A 21,629-nucleotide genomic window follows, 5' to 3' on the forward strand; every position below is an offset into this window, starting at 1 on the left:
CATGTGCAACAGTAAAGCAAAAATGTGTTAAACCATAATCATAACCTAAAGCTGGAGGAGAAAATTAAGTATAGCAGTCACTTGTAATTACTACTGAATTATCTATTAAATACCATAAATTCTCTCTACAATATGAATTAGTAGTTCTCATACAGGATTCAAGCAATTTTCTTCATAACTTGGAGACACATTACTGTTTTATACACAGTATTTTATGGAAGCATGCATTAATATTAATGTTCATAGCTCTCCAGAGAGAAGCATCATTTTTTGCGAAGTCCCAGAAAATCCAGGTGTGGAATCTTCTTTGCAATCTTTTTTCTCTACGCACTGAGGATTTGCTCTACACACTAAGCCAAAAGAGAAGGTTCCTGAACCTTTAATCAAGTTCTTAAAAGCAACAGAAGAAAAAATATATCAAGCTGCCTCTGCCAGCACACAGGTGCTCACAGTTTTACACTTGGCTTGTTTACAGACACTTGGAGGAACTGAGTTTGGCTCCACCTCTGCTTTTCACGACCTGGGATTCAGGTCCAGACTCAGCTGTGCCTTCTTTTTCAGGCAGTGTAGCACATACTAGGGTGTGTCAATCTCTGGTCCAAACAATAGCAACGTTGTCTATTTGCTTTTAACTAACAAAAGCATACACTGATGTTGCGGTAAATAGCAACACAATTCAGTTTGTTAAAATTCTTTTACTTTCTCGGGTAAATGATGCCATACAAGAAACCTGCCCAAGTAAAGGCCAGTGACTATTGCACACATTCGGTGCTTCTCAAGTCTGCATGTCCACGTACTTCTTGACATCCAGATGAAACTGTCACTCTAACTACCTGTCATTATTAACTAGTCCTTTTTAACTTTTCCATATTTACTTTCCTTCCTCAACACTTATCCTATCAACACATTTGTGCCACAGACTGTTCACCAGTACTCCGGAAAATACTTCCATCTGTCTGTTTTAACTATGACACCGGTATGTCTGTTCACTCCATAGGTAACTGCAATTAATGAAAGATAATTAAGGTGGTTGGACTGGATAACCATTATCTTTTTTACACTGAGTCATAGCTCAGAAAACCTGTTTAACACACAGATTTTTGTATTCTGTTTACTTGCACACCTAAACGACAAAACACTGCAGAGGCACATGAATTGTCCTGAAGTTGCTCTTAACTACCACAGAAACTGTGAGCAGATACAGAGTAACTTAACTCCCATTACCAGGTTTTATTAAACACTAATGGAAAGAAATGAAAATGACCTTCTACATGACATTTTTGTAGGAAAAAAAAACAGCAACAAGATGACAGCAAAACAAAAACAAGGAAAGGGAATTTTCCATTTCTTTGTTTTTCTGCAGGGTAAAAATGGACTATTCAGATCAGACCAGCATGAAAAGCCTAGGATTTAAATTATTTTAAAACGAATATGTTAACTTTAATACTTCTTTCCATGCTTTTCTGATACTAGAATCTAGCTCCTGTTTTATACGAACAGTTTGAGTTTGATTCCCAAGGTGCTTCCTGTGGTATTTGAGACATGAAAGTTACAAGTTCGTGAAAAATTGTGATAATGAAAAACTAAGAATAAACAAGCATAACAGCTGTCTCTTACCATTAGGAAAATAGTTATGTTTACAGAATATAAAATATTCACTCTTCTCCCATTTTACTACCCTGGGATGTGAAGTAATTCAAGTAAATCAAAGTAAATTCAATTAAATTTAAAAGTTTAGGTTGATTAGGATTCACATAGCTTCTTAAAGACAGCAGAATCTCAGCAAATGAACTGCTTTAACAGCTGATGAGTCAACAGCAGATGAAAATGATTATTCAAAGGCTAGATGGTAATTTGATAACAAATGAGCTTCTCCTGTCTATTAAAAAAAGGTAAACTCCTTTGCACCACTTAATTTATAATAATTATCTTGCTTACTAATATTTAATGTTTATAGCTTAAAGCTTGAGCTGCACATTGAATGTCAAAGAGTGCTAGTTCTTACTAATTGCTGGGAAAGTAAATGAGCCTGCCCTTTACAGAACTGTAATATAAGGGTTGCAATTGCAGCTGCTGTGTCTTGCAAATCTGGGCCGATTCAGAACTCCTCTGGCACAGAATGACTCAGGCAGGTATTGCACAACCCTTCTGTTTCGGCACAGTGCTACCAGTCCCTTTCTGCTACACTCCATGGCAGTCTTGCCTGTGCAGTGGCACCACAGCACTGACTGCTTGGGTTCAAATTTCATCTCTGACAGCATAGGATTAGATACCAAATGGACGCTTAAGGAAATTAGTGCATATGCTAGCAGTGCATTGGCTCCTTTCTCCAAGTTTTATCAACACACATAAAAGTAACTTACAAGGGATGATACCAGGTAACAGATAAATGTATTCTCAAGGATAATTACTGCTAAGCACTAAAAATTTCCATCTACCTCAACGTGCAGAAACTTCTCATATATCCATGACCTAAATCTTGAAGGACCGTTTTAGATGATTACTTAAGACTAGATGCTTGTTTTTAACCTCTACTGCTTTAGAATACTACACAGCAAGTGAGAATACATAACTTCGACTTGGAGAAATTAAGTTATCACACAAGATTACATAATTAATACAATTGAGAGCTTCCAAATTACACAGAATTGTATAAAGATTGTACACACTGTTACCAATACCAATGTAAAACAGATATTCTTCTAATGCTTTAAAAATGACACATTATTTTGTCCAAAGGCTAAAAAACCAGCAACTAAGGCTTGGCAACACCCCTGTTTTAGCTAAAAGGGACTCTAAGTGATTACTGCCCTATATCCATTTCTGCTGTACTCAGACTCATCATTAATGTGTCCTTCATAGGCTGTGCAACCCCATCTTTAGATCTCTTTCATTCTGGTAGGAGGGCAAGAAAAAAAGGAAGGAAAATTCACTGAGAGAGGGAAGCTATCAGCAGTCTACCTGAGATAAAACTGAACATTTTAAAGAGCTTCTAGTGAACTTACTCAAATATCTAGCATTTGAACACTAAAACAACAGCTATTTCTGCAATGGATTACTCCACTGTATCAATTTAGCGTATGAGTATCAACAGAATTTAACTACGTGCAACATCTCACAATTATACAGAAAAAGTTACATAAATACCAGAGACAAGGCTTAGATTTACTTGGTCACAAGCTGTATTAGAACTCAACTTGTAAAAGTCTATAAATTACTCCTTTCTATTCATATTTTCTTGAATGTGAGAGCTATTTTGTCCATGATACAATTTTCAACTTCACACAATGAACTCATTGCACTGAACATTTTCTCCCTTAGGAATCTCGGAATTAAGCACACATATATAATACACCTGTGAAAATGTCAGTTCTTCAGAAAAACAATGGCCTTCCCTTCCCACATTCATTCAATTATCTGTTTCATTTCAGAACTGTGAAAGTGAAGATAAAGACAGCTAAAGCTCAGCGCCAAGCCTCCTCCCACCCTCCCACACATCTTCTTGGAAGGACTTCTACATTGTACCACACATTTCTTCCTTCCTTTTACAAAGATTATTAGTAACATCTGCAAAGAAAAAAAAAAAAAACAACTCTGAACTCTCGGAGTCAGGCAGAATGAAATTGTTGTGAAAATGTTTCAATCAACTTCAATCTTAAGTAATGAAATTCTTCTGGCTCATATCCTAACCTTTTCACAAAGACCAACTTGAACAATTTAGAATGACAGAGGAAATATTTTTCATTGAAATCAAGGAGGTTCTGCAAGAAGCATGCGAGAAAAAAATTGTAAACAAATAAATAGCAATAGCAGCAGTCTCAGAACTAATTTCATTACTCTGCAGAATAATTCAGCAAATTAAAGCTTTGCTGTCCTATGGCCTGGCACTTCAGTACCAAAAACTGTAGTTACAAGGTACTGAAAAACATTTGCTTCATCTTCTGGAAGTGCCAAAATATTTAGTATGTCAAAGTAACTCACTGCAGTGCACTTTAAAAGCAATTTGAATATGAATTTCTCTCTACTAATTAAAGAAGGAAACCCCAAAGTTTCAGAAAACACTCATGGGAGTCAGGCATGTAGCTGACAATCAATTTCACTGGAAATTGTGGAGAAGCTTCTTGAGCTTTTCTAGGTCTTTGTAAACATCCTGATCCAGGTCTTTGTAAACACTTTTGCGTATGAGATGCCCTACCTGGTAGTGAATCACTGAACGGATTACCTTCTGCCAACGTCTCTCCAAAGAATTGCATCAAACAAGAAAGAATATTGACTCATCTGTATAAAATGTACATGCATCTTACTTATATGTATCGATTACGCAAATTTTTCCTTTAGCTAATCTTCCAAACCTACAGAAAGTAATTATGCTCACCCATGCAAAAGCATGTTAGCACTCTACTTCAGTACTTACAAAGTCTTGTCGAATGTCATTGAAGTCCTTCCCGTACTTTTCCAATGCCTCTTCAAATAAACTAGCTTCTGATGCTGACCATTCCTCCATTTCGTCTCTACACAAGACAGGACCTCCAAGTGGCACTAGAACACTGATGGCACTGCTCAAATCATAGTTGTGTTTATGCAGTGTATCCATTGCATGAAACTAACGTGGAGAAGGAAAGAGTAAAAAAATAAATAAAAAAATAAGCTTGTTTAATTAGACAGCAGTCCACTTCAATTAACACAAATTCAGTGTATTATTTTCTGTACACCATACAACAAGCCTTAACTAATGCTAAATTTAGAATCTATCTTTATTATCACAGATCTCCCACTGTGGAACGCAAGGAAAATAAATTGTTTATTACTTAATTTGGGAAAGGAAATGCCTTAATGAAATGCTTACTAAAAATGGCATTAGTCAATTAGTTCCCGTACATTACCAGCAAACATTTCTGGATAAATATTGGTAGAAATTGGTTTCAAGTAACCCAACAGTGACGGTGACGTACACTGACTGAGGGGCAATTTTAACTAACTTCTACATAGTAACTGAACAGTTCCTCAGGAAACATGTGCTTAATATTCTCACTGCTGGACAAATAAGTCATTTATTGCTTTCATTATAATCACACTGAAAAACAAGCAAGTTTTTCCCCTTGATAAACTCCAGAGATGGGTAAATCATTTTTTTTGTTGTTTACTTCACCTTCCTTTAAAAAAGTGAAAAAGAGCAAACAGGTTATAGCATTCTTCATTTTAGAAGTAACCCTGGATACTCACAAGTGATGGGGAACATGAAAAGTAATCAACTACATCACAGATCCACCCGTAGGGAAGATGAGCAACATGAAAGACTTTCTGACTCAGCGTCCCAAAAGCCCATCACCACAATCTTAAATCATTGTGCTGAAGGAGGTAATAGATGTATAAAGTGCAATACTGTGTCTGTGTGTGACTGCGTAACATCAGCCTCCCATGTGTTGGTCCCACCATAGTGACGAGCTGTAAGGGCAACATGCAGTCTCTCAGACAGCCCTAAACTCATCTTATCACACCTAAAACACTGCAAGGAAGGAACAGTCTTGCAATATGTGTCAGTATAACACTTACATAGTAATTCCAGTTGAGCTTCTGCATGCAAAATTTATTGCAAATAATGGTTTCTCCTTATTTTTTTTGACTATCTACTATGTGTAGGCTAAGTCTTTCTCCAGCTTTCAATATACCTCTTTGAAAGCTATCAGGGACAAGATTCTTGAACTGTTTCATCTGCAAGAAGTAATGTCACTGTTATATTACAATAAGTCACTTTACCTATGGTTCAAGCCAAATTTACCAGCCTTGAGAATAAGCCATGGTTAACATGAAGTATTCTAATATGGAAATGCTGTCACGTAACATCCAAAAGCCATAATCTTTAGATTAGAGAATGCAAAATTAAATTACTGATTTATGGCTTGTCATGTAAGTAATGAATAAAGCAAGCCTAAAGATTGAACTCAGTTTATGTTACCAAGTTTCAAATCTTTATTTAAATTGCAGCCCTTATGGAAAAACAGTTCTGCACATTTTCCAAGCAGCTGCTATATCTAGATCTATTCACTGACATTAATTTTCTTAAAAATGACAATGGAAGTGAATAAATCAGGACCTTGCTCTTGCTTTACATTTGTTTTTCCATCTATAATAAACAACTGATTCCATAAAGCTTTTTTCTGGTGCTATTACAAAGAAAAAATAAAGGGGGGGAGGTTGACAGAGAACTCTGTGGTAAACAGTGTCTTCACTAAGCTGCTCAGTGACAAAGGACCACTGACAAGTTCCCACAGTAACATCTTTGCCTTCTGCAGCTTTGCCAACCCCCACTTTCAGTCAGATTCCTACACTGCCAAGAGTAAGCTGTGCCAGCAGAAGCAGCCCCAAAGACATTGCTAGTGCTCAAGACAAAGTCCTGGAGTATCTCCTTTTTCTATCTTTTTACCCAAGAATCCGAGGACCGTTAAGAAACAACTGATGGGAACACAACACCTAAGGAGCATAAGGCAGGAGAGAACTGTCAGCCAGTGCCTCTCCCAGATAGGACCTTGAAGAACAAAGGAAGAACCACCCTTCCCTAAGCAAGTTTGCCCGGAGCACACTGTGCAGCACAAATGAGGGGTCCCACCAGATGAAAGGTATTAGCCATGTAGACAGAGGGATCTTCAAGTCCAAACTTAAGCAGGCAAAGGCAGAAACTATGTATTTAGGTGAAAAGGAGCAGCATGGAGCTGGGAAAAAAAAAGGGAGTAACAGGACACACTGCAAACAAGCTCTAACAGCTTCCAAAATAGATGCAATTTCAGTAGTCAGTTAAATAAACTAGACTGAACTGCCTCCAACAAAGCACTCAAACTGGGAGCTGAATATAGATAGAATAATTCAATCACTTTAGACATGTTTATCTTATGTGCTACATACACGGAAGTCTAATAAAATTCATTAAAACATCTTGCCATTCAAAACTGAAAGAAAGAATCTGCTCACGCTTTACATTAGCAAAAGACATCCAAGAACAGATTTACTTCCTTATAGCAAAGTAGCATGGGCTCTTCAGAATAAGCCCCCAGCAAGCAGCATACACTGTGACTCTCTCCACCTCCTTTGCTTTAATGGCAATCAGTGTATGCACTGTGCAACATCTAGAAATTTGAAACAGGATGTCTTTCCAGTTTCCTTCTCTTCTCAGAGACCAATCTTCATTATAAAGGAAAATACTGCATGTGAGCGTGCCAGAAATGCAAGTTTTAGTTGTCTCACCAGTCTATCGGCAACAAAAAAAACACACATACTATCAACTAAGAAGTTAAACCCATACTGTTTCATGTCTTCTAGCAACGTTTTCTGGATGATTTGGTTGTTTCCTACCTTATCTTATTACCTTCCCCAGGTTTTCAAGATAAGGAAGACTGAGAGTAGCCCCTTACTTGCTATTAAGGTCACAGGACTTCCCTAATGCATACCCCCCCCCCCCCCCCCCCCCCAAAAAAAATTTACTGATGTTTATAACCTGTGCTTATCAGACTGCTTACAGCCATCTCTATCTGAAACAACTCATTAGAAACACTGGAAACCCACAGACACAGTGTACAGAATCCTCATCACCAACACTTCAGGTGCAAGGGTTATCCGCTGCTAAGGATACAGACAGGATAATTTTCTCAGCATTATGCACCTACATCCCTTTCAAAGCACAAAGTGAGATCCACCACAAGTTCTGCAAATGTCTGTACTAACTTTAACTGCTGCTCAAAATATGCTCCTAATTAACATGGGAAACTATGGAAGAATAACTACTAAAATGACAAATACGTCTTTTCTTAACTTAGAAGGAAGTACTTTGCCAAAGAGCAAAAGAGGGTTTTAAAAAGCTGAGGGGGTAGGAAAATGAGAAAGAACAGACAGACACAATAATTAAACCTGGGGTGGCTCCTCTGGTGCCTCATTATAAGATATGCCTTTCATTAAGTGTAATGGAACTTAATGGATCATTTGCAACGGAGAAACATTTATATGGCACTCAAATGTTAAATGTATCCCTTTATTAGCAGCACTGAACACGTACTTTCAAATACAAAAACTGCTGTAAGGATGAATCTATTTCTTAATCACTGAATACAGTAAGAAGGACGGGCATTTATTAGAAACTCTTCATCCAAAGGAATCTTAATAAAATGAAAAATGTCAAATGGAAGAGCTGTTTGATGGAAAAACTAAAGCATTTAATGTGAAAGGAATGTCAGTAACATCGTATCAGCAAGCATGAAACAGAAGAAGCAGCTCTTGAATACAGAAGAAACTCTTGAAAATTACTGAAAACATTACAATTTACTACTGCCTTCCTTTACTGCACTATAGCCCAGACTAAGTTGGTTTCCGGTTTAATAGTCTTTGAGAGCAGATGGTAAAATATAAGAATTTGTTTATTTCTCATCATACTAATGAATATAATTTATCTGGAATATAAAATCTGACCTACTGAGTGATATTGGTCATCCATCTACACACATAATCTGTCCTTGTCAGCATCACAAGGAACTGCCACTTCGAGAAAATAAGCTAGCCAATCTAAGAACTTTCTATGGTTAACTCTCATTTCTTTCACAAGCACCTGCAAACCCTGGGAATTAGGAATGCCAGGTTGTGCACTTCTTATTCTCCTTATTTTCTACTTATAAATCCATTGCCCAGGATTTTTCTAACCCCCTTTTTTTTTAACCTACAAACATTGTCTCTTCCCACAAAATCTTGAGGTACTGAATTCCAGGAGCTCTCAGTTACCCACTGTGTAAGGCAGTACTTCAACTATTTTTAAGTGATCTGTTAAGTTTCCTTGAGCATCCTCTAGTTCAAATACTCAAGTATCTGATGAGTAATAGACCTACTTAAGGCTTAGCTGTCATCTCCATGATTCTGTACACAAATGTTTAAAAAAAAATAGACACCGTCTGCTGGTGTTTTTGGGAAGACAAAATCAAACTTGATTCTATGAAACAGTAAGATTTTGTTTGCACATAGTTTTCCTGGCACACTTTTATCACTGTAGCGCATCTTGTCATTTCAGCTATGAATATGACAAGACAAAACTTTGGTCTGTAATTAAAATACTTTTAAACTTTCTCTAAAATATGTAGATGCTTAGATGCTTTTAAATGGTAATGATTTTAAACTAAAAGGGAGTACATTTAGATATTAGGAAGAAATTCTGTACCATGAGGGTGGTGAGGCACTGGCACAGGCTGCCCAGAGAAGCTGTGGGTGCCCCATCCCTGGAGGTGCTCAAGGCCAGGTTGGACAGGGCTTTGGGTAACCTGGTCTGGTGGGAGGTGTCCCTGACCACAGCAAGGGGGTGGAATCAGATGGTCTTTAAGCCTTCCAACCCAAACCATTCTGTTTCCACGATATTACAGCAACTACTTCAACAAACCAAGTAAACATCCTAAGGATATCCTAACTAAAATGTTCTTCAAGAAGTTGCTTACAAGGTCTAATTACTTATACTCTACAAAATTTGCAGATACAGTTATAATAAGATATAATCTAAACAACATTTATTAAAATGTATTTTAAATCCCACTACTGAACTGACTGAAGCTGTGTTCAATGAGTATTATCCACTCTTCCATGCAAATCATCACATGTGAAGATATATTTAAATAGATTTCAAACCATTTACAGCATGACTACAAGGGCAGCACTAGCAGCTTATAGAAAATGCACAGAATTATCTACCATATTCATGAGCTTCCACGCAGGTATCTAGAGGAAAACAGACATCTGGGGGGGCAAACTCTGAAGTAGCAAGATACTATTGAATTCATACATATAAAAAAGTTGTAGGGTTTGTAACAAACCACCTACCAGTGTGATGTCCCGGGAAGCAGCAGCTGCACTCATGTGTAAACTAGGTTGTCTGACAGAACTACTGCAGTCCAGTGCTCGAGCAAATGTGCCAACCGCACTACAACAGAGAAAGAATAAACAGTAAATGCATAAACATTTAAAAGATTTAACCTCTTTTTTTATTAACAGATTATGCCATACCCACAAAGGTGTCATTTTAAATGTCACATTCAGATCTTTGCTAATGAAGGGTCATTTTACAAAAGCAAACCAACAAATGTAAAAATTCTGACCTTCTCCCCCAAAAAGGAACATCTTATGCACAAGAACAACTCATCTGAAACAGCATGGGAACAAATGATATTCAGGGAAATTTTATGTACCAATTTATTTATTGTGAAGCCACAGACTCGTTTTGACTTTTTTTTTTTTCTCTCTTAACTCCAACTATTGTTCTTAAAATCAGGAAGACAAACCACTGTACAACATAATTTTGAAAAGGGGTTCACCACATTCCAGTGAGGAAATAACACTTTATTCACTCCAGTAATGCATGTCTACTACTTCCATTAGTAAAGCAAAGCACAGCAGTACCTCCAAAATCATACTTTTGTCACAGGTGTAAAGTAATAGTGAACAAGTGGCGCTCTCAACCTATTTAAAAAAAGCATCCCAGTGTTACTGAAACTGGACAACTTTTTCTCCAAACCTTTACCTTTTTGTTGCACCTTCGTATGTAGCATTTATTACACTTATCACAGTAATAAAATAAAAGGCATGGAGATGGATGACTAGCGTGATAGCGACCATTCTGAACTGTGAACTTTTCTTCAAAGCACACAGCACATATCACATAAGATACATGGTGAAGGTAAAGATGCATAAAAGAATTTGACTGGACTCAGCATATCATAAGGAAATAAGCAAAGATGCAACAACATGAGAAAGATAATTAACTGCTCCAGTACCGAGTTCGATAACCAATTCTCAGTGCATTGTGTCACTATGATAATTGAAAAAATGTTTCGCTGCATTTACAACATGATGCAAGTTCCTCTAAATTAAGTATCTAATTACAGAACCTAACATTTTTAATATACTGTAAGCCTCTAGACTAAGGACTGATGTTTCATTCAACAATCACATCCCACAAAATTTGTAAGAGCAGAGTTACAATAGTGATGGAGTCAATCAACACGCACAAATTGTCACATTATTGTGTACCATAAATCTAATATTCAGGAAAAAAAAAAACAACAATGTGTATCAAGAGTCTTATTCACTAAGGTATATTACTGATAGTGGAAAAATTGGTACTGATATCTATTATTACAATTTTATCTTGAATCTCAAAACACTTAATAGTGAATACATTTCAGTACTCTCTCCCAAAAGCCTTTAAGACACAATTAAGACTAAATGACAGTGATTCACATACTCCAGATTTTAACTGCTTGAATTTCTAAAGGTTGTGGAGTCAGTAAGCCGTATTATAAGCTATATTCAAATGTTCTCCCAGAATCTTTTCCACTTCTCTGCAGAAATAGCAAATTTGACTTTTTTTTTTCTTTAACAAGTTTGGCTGTTTATAAAACATTATCCATCCAGAGACCAGTCCCAAGAATCAGACTCTATTGTGAACACATTTCCTGATAGTCAACCTCTTTAAGCATGTTGGCTTTGATAAGGGTTGTAGCTAACAATCTTTGCAGTAATCCTTCTGTCATTACTGCTCAAACCAGTAATACAGCATGCAGCATGACTGCATTTCCCTTCTGATGCTACCTACTAGCTTATCTCCCTTTTCCATAGTTACCACTATTTTATTTTACCGTATTTCTAAAATAAAAGGAGTATGCTATGGAAATTACAAAGATTATGTCACTCTCTAATACATCAAGTTGCTTTCAAAATTTCTAGGCTGACTTCAAGGCCCAAGCACATGTGAGTCACGTTGCCCAGAATGTAACATAAAAATTAAGATACAGTATAAAGCTAGGTTTATGTCAAATAAGTGATGAAAAGGCAAGAACTGAGGTACTAATTGACATCTCTTGCAATGCAGTACTGAGCAGGAGAGGTTCACAACCACCAGAGGAATGCTGGCCAGGACTATGGGATATGTGAGTGAAAAACCACCCAGAGCCACCATAAAGCACAGGCAGCGTGCTGTTTGTAAGGGGGAAGGATGGGGCATCTGGGGCTGTATCTCAAAATCAACTTTCCTGAAAACTTTTGAAGGACTGAGCTTTTCACACAACCCAAGAAAATGTAGAAATTCTACAGCATTTGGCTGTTATAGTTACCGAGTCTCAAAACTTCAAACAGTAATAATGCACTGCTCTGTATAATCTAGCCATGCAGTCAAAATCCAAATTTAAATATTCATTTTTAGAAATACTTGAAATACGTTAGTTTTTGTCTCTTTTTTTTTTCATTCAAAACACAGGTATGAGGAGAATATTGATATAAAGGTCAAATGTTTCCTTTGTGATTTTTCCTTGCATGATTTTTTCCCTAATACCAAAGAATGATTTTTACATGAAAGAAAAAGTACTCAACACCCATTTTCAGATGATACTCTATTGCCTTCATTTACCTTCCAGCAAAACTGAACTTGCATTCAGCCGAAACAGCCTTAACAGCCAAACTCCAACTACTTTTTTTCTTTAAACAGATTCTTTAATGTAAGAAGACTAAGAAATGTTTCATTAAGTTAGTAAAATCCAAATAATTATCATACATAATTGGGGGCATGTTTAATTTAAGAATAACAATAAACAAACTTACAAAACCAGAAACTGTGCTGAAGCCGCCAGCAACAAAAGCGAGTAATTAAAAATAGCGAAACTTCAGACAGAATCCAACATGCTCCAATCCTCCCCAGATGACCTCAGTTCAAAAAACAAACAGACGACAAATGACACGCATGGCTGTGAGATGGACAAGAATGATAATCTACTGGTGCTATCTACAGGGAGCGACTTCTGTTGAAGCTGTATCAGCAAGCAGGTGTAGGGGCTAGACCAAATAATCCAGCATTACCTTAGATCTTGTGTTAATTATCTTAAAGATGAACCAAGAAAGTTCTCTCAAGGACTTGTAACAGAGATAGTACCTGACAACTGTAGGACCATTAAAAAAAAAAAATCAAAATAATCTACTGTCAGAATCTAACACTACAGAGTAAATCTACAAATTCAGCAAAATACATCTACAACCAAAAAAAAAACAAACAAACAAAAACTGGCATTGAACTCCCTAGGGCTGAAGTATTTCTTTGTCATTTTGCTGTGCCTAAGAGCTATATATTTGTAAAAACTTCAGCTTACAAATTGAACATAGAAAATACATCGCTCCATATTTCTTGTAGCTAAGTTTAAGACATTAAAAATACACAAGATGGATGTAGGCAGATGCAGGAATATACACTGGAATGTAATTAGTATAGTAGGCAATGGTCTTGTGTTAGTTTAAGGTTTGTGAAATGTTTTGTAAGCATGAGAGGATGTGAGAAAATAAAGGGAATGATAGAGACTGGGATCACTATCTACTTGGAGGATCAGAACAGCAGAGATTGAACTTTCAAGAAGTACATTTAGGTTGGATAAGATTATGCTTGTCAAAGTCAAAGAAATTAAGTAATCAAGATGACAAGAGACTGGATAGAAGTCATAGCCATATAGCAAGTCATATTAAACGAGGTATCGAAGTTATTTCACAGAACTGCTGCCAAGATTTAAACACAGTCTGTGTAAAGACAACCACATACATGAGAATCTGATGGTGTGAGGATTCATAGGGATGTCCATCACTTTTGGCACTATTATAGTCAGACAATTACTAATCTTCCTATTATTAAAATTATTCCCTCCTTTCACTTGCTTTGCGCGCTAAGCAGCAACTAATAATTGCACTATTAAGATAAAAATCAAAACTGACCACATACTGGTTACTGTCACGTCCAAACAGCTCCTGCAAAACTAGGAACAGATGTTTCAGATGTTTTGTACATTTTTGCACTATTAATACCTACAATAAAGTTACTGAAAAATGTTGACAAAGTAATTTCCTGTCAGTTTCCATTAAAAAAAAAAAAAGCTATTAAAACTATTACTGTGGGTCTATACTCCTGCAAAATTTGAGATCCCACATCCATTCCAAAGGAATGACACAAGATTTTAGTTCTTCACCTGTTTACGATGTGCCACACCCACACCTCTGAGGCAAACAGAAGAACTGACAAAAACTGGGAGCAGTGGTTGGCAGACCATATGAACAGGACTGAAGACAAACAGGAAGCAATTTTCAAATTTTCACTTAAGGTTAGTATTAGAGGGGTGCCAATGTAATTACCAAGCAGCAAGAGAAAAAGACTGCATAGAAGATTCAATTTCTCATCAGCATCTCATTCTGAAAAAGGTTGTTACTTACCAAAGAAAACCTGGAATCATGGTGATTATAATCAGGATAAACAGTCACTAGTCTCACAGGTAGCAATAGCACTCCAGCATCAAATCAGATCCAGAAAGTTCTGGATCTAGCTCTGTTTTTCTTCTACCTTGTATTCTCAAACATCCAGGTGAGACAGACATCCTTTGTAACATGTCTATTTTCAAACTGTTCCCTTGTCAACATTGTTTCTCTGTTTCAGAAATATGAGATGAGCAGTGTGTATACTCCAGACAAATTTGTCCTCCAGACCACCTTTATATATTTGTGAATCAGCAAATTCAGTTTTCCTCACATATTAGCAAAATAATGAATGAGACGCCTCACATCCGAGTTAAAAGTGTTTGAGCAAAGTAGCTGAGTAGATCCTTGGTGGTTTTCTACATACTAGTTAAGCTTTTGTTTTACTTATTACATCAACGTTCCCATTCACTATGTGTTGGAAATGGTCCTAAAAATGACCTCTTAGCCTACTATCAATAATAGCATTTTAAAAACAGCCAATTAATACCTGATTGCTCCTTTGAGAGTCCTATGTTACTTAAATTCTTGGAAAGAAGAAAACGTACCTCTTGGATATGTATTTAATCAACACAATACTAATTAAACTTCAAAAATACCCGAGTTTTTTTCTACTGGATAATGAAAAAAATGACACGAAGAACATAGTAATAGTAAAATGATGCTGTTCCAGAGGACACATTTTCACTGCAGTTCTAAGCAACTGTCTGTGCAGTGCTATGCTTCATTACTCTCATTTCAGAGGTTTAGAGTGCAAGAGAGATGACAAGATAAACGCAAAGACACCTGCTGCTGTTCTTTCTCTGAAAGACTCTCTAAGTCAGGGTGGGGAGTAGCATTATATGTAATGTCCCCCCATGTGTCATAACTAACCTTCAATTTCATTATTAAGTAGAAATTGAAGATATGTGAAATAGTTGTTATTCAACAGAAATACTGATAGATACAAGTAGTTTAAATCACAGGCTATGATTTAAGCCATTATTTGTACTCTGACCTGCAATTTCATTCTTAAAGAATGAAAACTCTACCTATCATCCCCTCAAAAATAAGATCCAAGAAAATGTTGCTGCTTAGATTTTTTCTTTGTAAGGCAACAGATCAAAATTAACAAAACAAATGAAAAAGGAAAATCACCTCTAAGTCTGAATTAGTTATTTTCAGATTAATTTGGTCAAGAACAGTTATAGTAAGGCACAAAGGTATAAACTTGTTTTGGCGAAGCATGACAGACAGGTAGAAACAAAGTATTTTTCATACTCCTAGTACACTTGATGTGAACACATTTTTTAATTTCAAAACCATCTGTTTACCATTAAATGTTATAATTTGCCTTGCTTAACAAGGTGAATTCTAGTCTTACCGGCGCTGTACCAGCATCAAGATTTTTCACCATCTTTACCACAATTTTATGTTGCAATTCAGCCCTTAAATTTCTTTACCTCTTTAATCAACTCCAATTACTCTTACTTCTCACCACCTAAAGATTCCTGAAGCACATCAATATTGAAGCTTTCAAACCAATGACTTTATGTATTTATTTTCATTGATGAGCTTCGGGAATCTTGTGAGCTGCCGTTGATAATGTTGAAGCATCTTGCAAAAGCAGTAACAGAAGATTATTTCAGCACACTTTTAAATTAAAATACAAATTGAAAGTAAGTTTTTACTTATTGTCCTTTGTTGAAGATTTATTTCTTTTCTGAATGTGAATAAACATTACTAAATGAAGCTGCATTGTATTCCCTTCCTTATTGTTAAGACGAATCTGTGTAAAAAATACATCTTCATATACTACGGACACTTATAATTAAATCAATAGTAACCAACAGAAAATGAATATAGTCACTCTCGGAAAAGTGGAAACAACACAGGAAGGATCGAGATCTAAAACAAATGACTAAACACAGATTTTCATTCTTTGATTCTACATCAAAAATTAAGCAAGCATTAAAATGCAGGGAAATGTTTTAGGTTAACCAGAGATATTAAATGACATTTTCAAGTCAAAGAAATAAAATAATGGAATTTTGACATAGAGATCCAATGTTTTTAAGGGTGTTTTAATTAGTCTTATAAATACTGTTTGAGTAAGAAATTACCTAGGACCAGAAGTGTCCTTCTGGAAAACAGCTTGGTTTAGAGATGCGTTCCTTCTAGAAGACTATGTCAATAATCTAATTAGATGAAGCAGAGTAAGAGAACTAAGCTGTTGACCTAACATATACCTCATGATGTGGTGAAACTTAACAGAATTAGGAGGTACTAAGAAATTACCACGTCATGAGTTGTAGACCAAATTAACAGAAAGTAAATGAAAAGATGGGGGGGGGGGGGGGGGGGGGGGGAACAGGATATCCAGATCTACAGCTCTTGGCATCTGTCCAGACTGGAACCTAAAATTCCTCCTAAACTTGAGTCTGGTCAGGACTGTTTTCAACTCCTTGACAAAATAAACAGTCTCTATTTCCTAATACTATGGAATATTATGGGGTTCTCACAAGGTAATTAAGTATTCTGTGTATATTAGGAATGACAGAGACAGATGATTGGAGAAGACTGTGCATTTATACTAGCATTAAAGTTCAAATTAGGATTGGAATTTCAAAGTGAGCATCTCCAGCATCTATGCCTACTGCACTCTGCCCAATATCAAAATTATCTTGGAGCACACAAACTGGATTTCTGTTAAAATTAAACACTAGTTTCACACACTAGTAGATATGTAGTCCATAGGACCAGACTGGAGTTAGCCTCAGAATAAAACTGCTCAAAATGTGCACAGTACTACAGATGCTGGTTTGTGAGCACCAAACATTTTATTATACAAATAAATTTCCACTGGACTATACTATTTGCTAATGTAGACAGATTTATAATCTCTAAATGGCTGTTGCAGCTTCTTGGATCCTGTTCTTTGAAGCCAGTAGACACAAAAGAACTGTTGTCAATACATATGACATATTGAAGTTTTCTTATTTGAATGGAGTGGAAAAGGGTGTTAGAATTCTCATTGCCAGAGTGTAACTGACAGTGTGTTACCCAAAAAAACAACTCAAAACCAGAACACATCAGTTTGATGCCTTCAGCTTCTCCTAACCGTTGCTTTTGCTACTTCATGAAAGAGCCTTTGTCCAAATTATACTTCAGTAGCAGCACTGTAGTACTTTCAAGATTTTTAAATCCACAAAATCAAGTAAGACTCATCAGAGAGCTTGAGGTTAAGGATCTTTCCTGACAAGTACTCTTACACTTTGCAAAACTAGATTTTTCTGATGATGCTGCCTCTGATTTCTGGAAAGGATATGCATATTTTTCTATCTTTATATCCAGCAGATTATTGCATACTAGTATTTAATGGCCAAAGAAACAGGATGAGGAACTGACCAAGCATATAAACACAGGATAAAAGGCTTTTTTACTCCTGATACAGAACCCAAATCTTGTCAGAATAAGTGGTCAAAGCCAAATCTAAATGTTCTTGCAAATGTGCAACACAAATAGAAAAAGAACCACCTCCTAAAGAACAACGTGTGCTTGGGTGACTGAAAAAGCTGATGCCTGTAAGTTCGAAAGCAACTCTTCCTTCAACCAAAGTAGACTGAAAAAAAAAAAAAAAAAAGAGAAGAAATACTCAATGCCCCTGATTTAACATTCAAAAAGGCTTTTTAGATTTTCTATACACATTGCATATACCCACTTAAACAAAATTACACATAGGAAAACATTTGAAGAAATTTCTTAATACCAGAATTTTAAATTTTCAAAAATCAAACAACTTCTAAGTAATAGAAATAACATTCTTAATGGAAACCCAGCAGGCACAGCCAATGCCCAGATAATTGTAGTCAGTACACAGCAGAGATCTGAGTCTGTAAGCACAGTTTATCAAATCATAATATTAACTCTGTTACTCAAGTAGCTTTTACTGGTCCAGTATAATAAAAGCTTTTGCCTGCAAGCACAGAACATACTGAATTAAAACCTGCCACAATTGTCATAGGAGAATTGTTGCTCCAGAAATCAGTGAAAGTCTGTCGGGGAACTACTTAATGCAACAAAAATCTGCTCTTGCAGCCTGAGAAAATAAGTATATACAGCTTGGAAAGAGTTCCTGTCTGTTCAAAAGCAGCAAAGATGAGTGGAGGTTTGTGGAAGACCATCAATAAAGTGACAATCTCTAATAAGGTGTTGGTCAGCATTAGTGATTGACCTATCACAAGATCTTGGTATGGTCAGGACCCATTCTAGCCATAACAGAAACCCTGTGTACAGAAATTTATCAACTTTTAAACAAATGCAGTCTTGATCAGGACTTGCACAGCACTGCACAGGATGTCTTAGATACAGTGAAGAAGATTTTTTTTTTTTAATCAATCATTTATTCTCTATCACTTCCCGGTAGACACTGCTTTGTGGTACCAACATACTCTTCTGGGAAGATTTTCATCTTCACAGTATACTTCTTAAACTCTCCAGTGTAGTTGCAGTACGGGAGGTGGAAGGATGTGAAGGCAATGAATGAACTCTTCAAAGATGCACATAATCACTTTTATAACTCTTCATCTTTGCACACAGTATTTTGAAAGAATCCTGTATTGTCTGTCCATACACACCCAGATATTGCTGGTATTAGAAATAGTTCTATTTTCTGCATTCTGTTCTATGGAGCACCCACCAGGCACTGTAATTTTCTGAAAAGATGCATGATCACACTTACACCCCTTTGGCTTGCTTGGAAATTCAAAAGAGACAGGCAACTTTTACTACTGTATAAAAAGGGTACAGCGCTACTAAGTGAGGAAGAAAGAAACATAACTGGATCAACATCTACCAATATCTACCACCTACCAGATCTACCGCTGACCAACAGAAGCCAGTAGGTATAATCTTTCTGGATTTCAACAAAGCTTTCAATACTGTTTCTCCTAGTATCCGTCTGGACAAAATTTCCAGCATGCAGTTAGACAAGTACACAATACAATGGGTGAACAACTGCCTGATCGGTCAGGTTTACAGGAGATAGGGTTGCATCAGGCCAGCAGCCAGGCACTGGTGGGGTTTCCCCAGTTTTGGGGCCAGTTCTCTTCAGTGTTTTTATAAGTGATCTAGACACAGGATGTGAATGCATACTAAGTAAGTTTGAAGAAAACACTTAAATTAGGAACAGCTGTTGAATCTGTCAAGGGTAAAGGGGCCTCGTAGAGCAATCTTAACAGACTAAAGGGCCAGGCAATCACCAACTGCATGAAACTTAAAAAGAGTAAATGCCAGATTCTGTACCAGGGAAAGGTTAACCCTAGGTTTACGTACAAGTTGGGGGTCAAGAGACTGGAGAACAGCCCTAAAGAAAGGAATCTAGGGATTCTGATTGATGTCAAGTTGAATGGGAGTTAACAGTGTGCCCCAGCAGCCAGGAGGACCAATCATACCCTGGGGTGCATCAGGCACAGCACTGCTAACCAGTCCAAAGAAGGGACTGTCCAGCTCTGCTCTGCACTGGTCCAGCCTCCCCTCAAGCACCACATGCAGTTTGGGGCCGCACAATGCCAGAAGGACATAAAACTGTTAGACTGTCAAAATGAAAACAACTAAGGGCTTAGAGGGGAAAAAGCATGAGGAGTGACTGAGGTCCCTTGGTTTGCTCAGCCCCGAGCAGCGCAGGCTGAGGGGAGGCCTCATGGCGGCCTGCAGCTCCCTCACCGGGGGAGCAGAGGGGCAGGCGCTGAGCTCTGCTCTCTGGGGACAGCGACAAGACCCGAGGGAACAGCATGGAGCTGGGACAGGGCAGGGTCAGGCTGGGGGTTAGGGAGGTTCAAGAAGCAGTTGGGCAATGCTCTCAGACATAGGACCACCCAAAAATCAGGACCTTTGTGGACCTAGGAGTTGCTCTCCTTGATCCTTGTGGGTCCCTTCCAACTCAAAATAGCCTATAATCAAAACTGGAAGAGTAAGACGATCAATCAGCAACCCATTTCATTGTACACAACCTGGAAAATATAATGCAGTTTCTCCCTTCCTCTCCCCCCCCCCCCATCCGCTTCTTGAAATGTTTTAAGGGAGAAGGAATAAAGAACAAAAATTGGAAACAACATGAAAAGAGTATTTGCCTAATAAGATCTGAGACTATGCTCTGCAACCAGGTTAGAGGGGAAAAAAAAGGATGGAATGACTCAGGGTAACATCCCTCCATTAACCTTAATTAACAATTTGCTGCCAGCACCTTTTTTTTTTTTTTTTTCTAAAGGTAGAACAGTAACTTTGTGCTATATTTTTAAGTATGAATTAGAGGATGAGAAAAACATGCTTTATTTTATGAGCATAGAGTTGTCCTTCAGTAAAAACATTAAAACTTTCTAAATTCTGTAAAGTGGAGAAATTCTTTTAAAAGGTATTTATGAATTCCAATGGCTTTGATGTTCTTCAAGTAAGTCTGCATAATCACATGTTAATTTATAAAATTGAACTGACCAGATCTTTTTTTCTACTAATGAAATGCATCGCTTCACAGCTTTAATTTCAATGTTCGTTTGAAATAACTGCACTGCATATTAGTCAAATTATATGCAAATCTGGCAAGTTCTACATCCATTTCATTTGTTTACATCATCCTAATTTCTACTTTATATTACATTATGAAATTCCAAAAACTATAGTACAAGAATTAAATATTACCATGGAAATCTTATTTTGTTTACTCAGAAGGGAAAACAGAATGATATCTACATTTAAAATATCAAGTTCTAATGTAGCCTGAAATACAGGCAGTCTAGTATAACTCTTTTTCTCTCTCTTCTGTACGGGTAACTTCAAATATGCAAAAGGTTATAGTCTGATTCTCTCTTTCAGCTAACCGTGGGAAACAGAAGGGCTCACAAAATGGTGGTAAACAAATTGAGTAACACGATATAGGGGAATAAATAGTCAGTAGAAAAAGGAAAAGGATTTTTTTTTTATTAGAGGATTTTAATCTTACCGTGCTACAACTAAAAACTGGTCAATCTGACGGTCAGTAAGGGGGCTATCTGGATCCCATACTTTTACTTCCAGCTTTGCCTGTTCTCTGTCATCTAATTCTCCTGTCAAAAGGTAGATGGGACAAAACACTTATTACTTACAATGCTTTGCTCTGTGTACTTCTTGTGCTATGTTTAAAAGAGACATTGTACATTTATATATATATATATACACACACACTCAAAAAGTACTTAATAATCAGCAGTTTCCATTTATATTTCATATTGCAGCGTCAATAAAAAAAAGTATCTTCCTTTAATATCAGCATTTGAATTTGTTTTAAGAAGGCAGTCTTAGGTGGTGTAGTATCAAAAAAC

At 36.8% G+C, this 21,629-nt stretch overlaps 1 protein-coding gene across 8 annotated transcripts in view; it reads right to left on the reverse strand.

Moving 5' to 3' along the window:
- Window positions 1-21,629, reverse strand: part of MTA3 (metastasis associated 1 family member 3) — a 155,736-nt gene that overhangs the window by 65,207 nt on the left and 68,900 nt on the right. For all 8 annotated transcript variants that reach the window (XM_068676725.1, XM_068676721.1, XM_068676723.1 and 5 more), the window contains 3 exons: window positions 21,272-21,374; window positions 9,841-9,940; window positions 4,415-4,603 (listed from right to left, as the gene is read on the reverse strand). In XM_068676725.1, the coding sequence (XP_068532826.1) occupies window positions 4,415-4,603; window positions 9,841-9,940; window positions 21,272-21,374 (392 nt within the window). The remainder of the gene's footprint in view (window positions 1-4,414; window positions 4,604-9,840; window positions 9,941-21,271; window positions 21,375-21,629) is intronic.

The sequence above is a fragment of the Anas acuta genome, chromosome 3, assembly GCF_963932015.1.
Source record: "Anas acuta chromosome 3, bAnaAcu1.1, whole genome shotgun sequence".
Classification (NCBI taxonomy): Eukaryota; Metazoa; Chordata; class Aves; order Anseriformes; family Anatidae; genus Anas; species Anas acuta.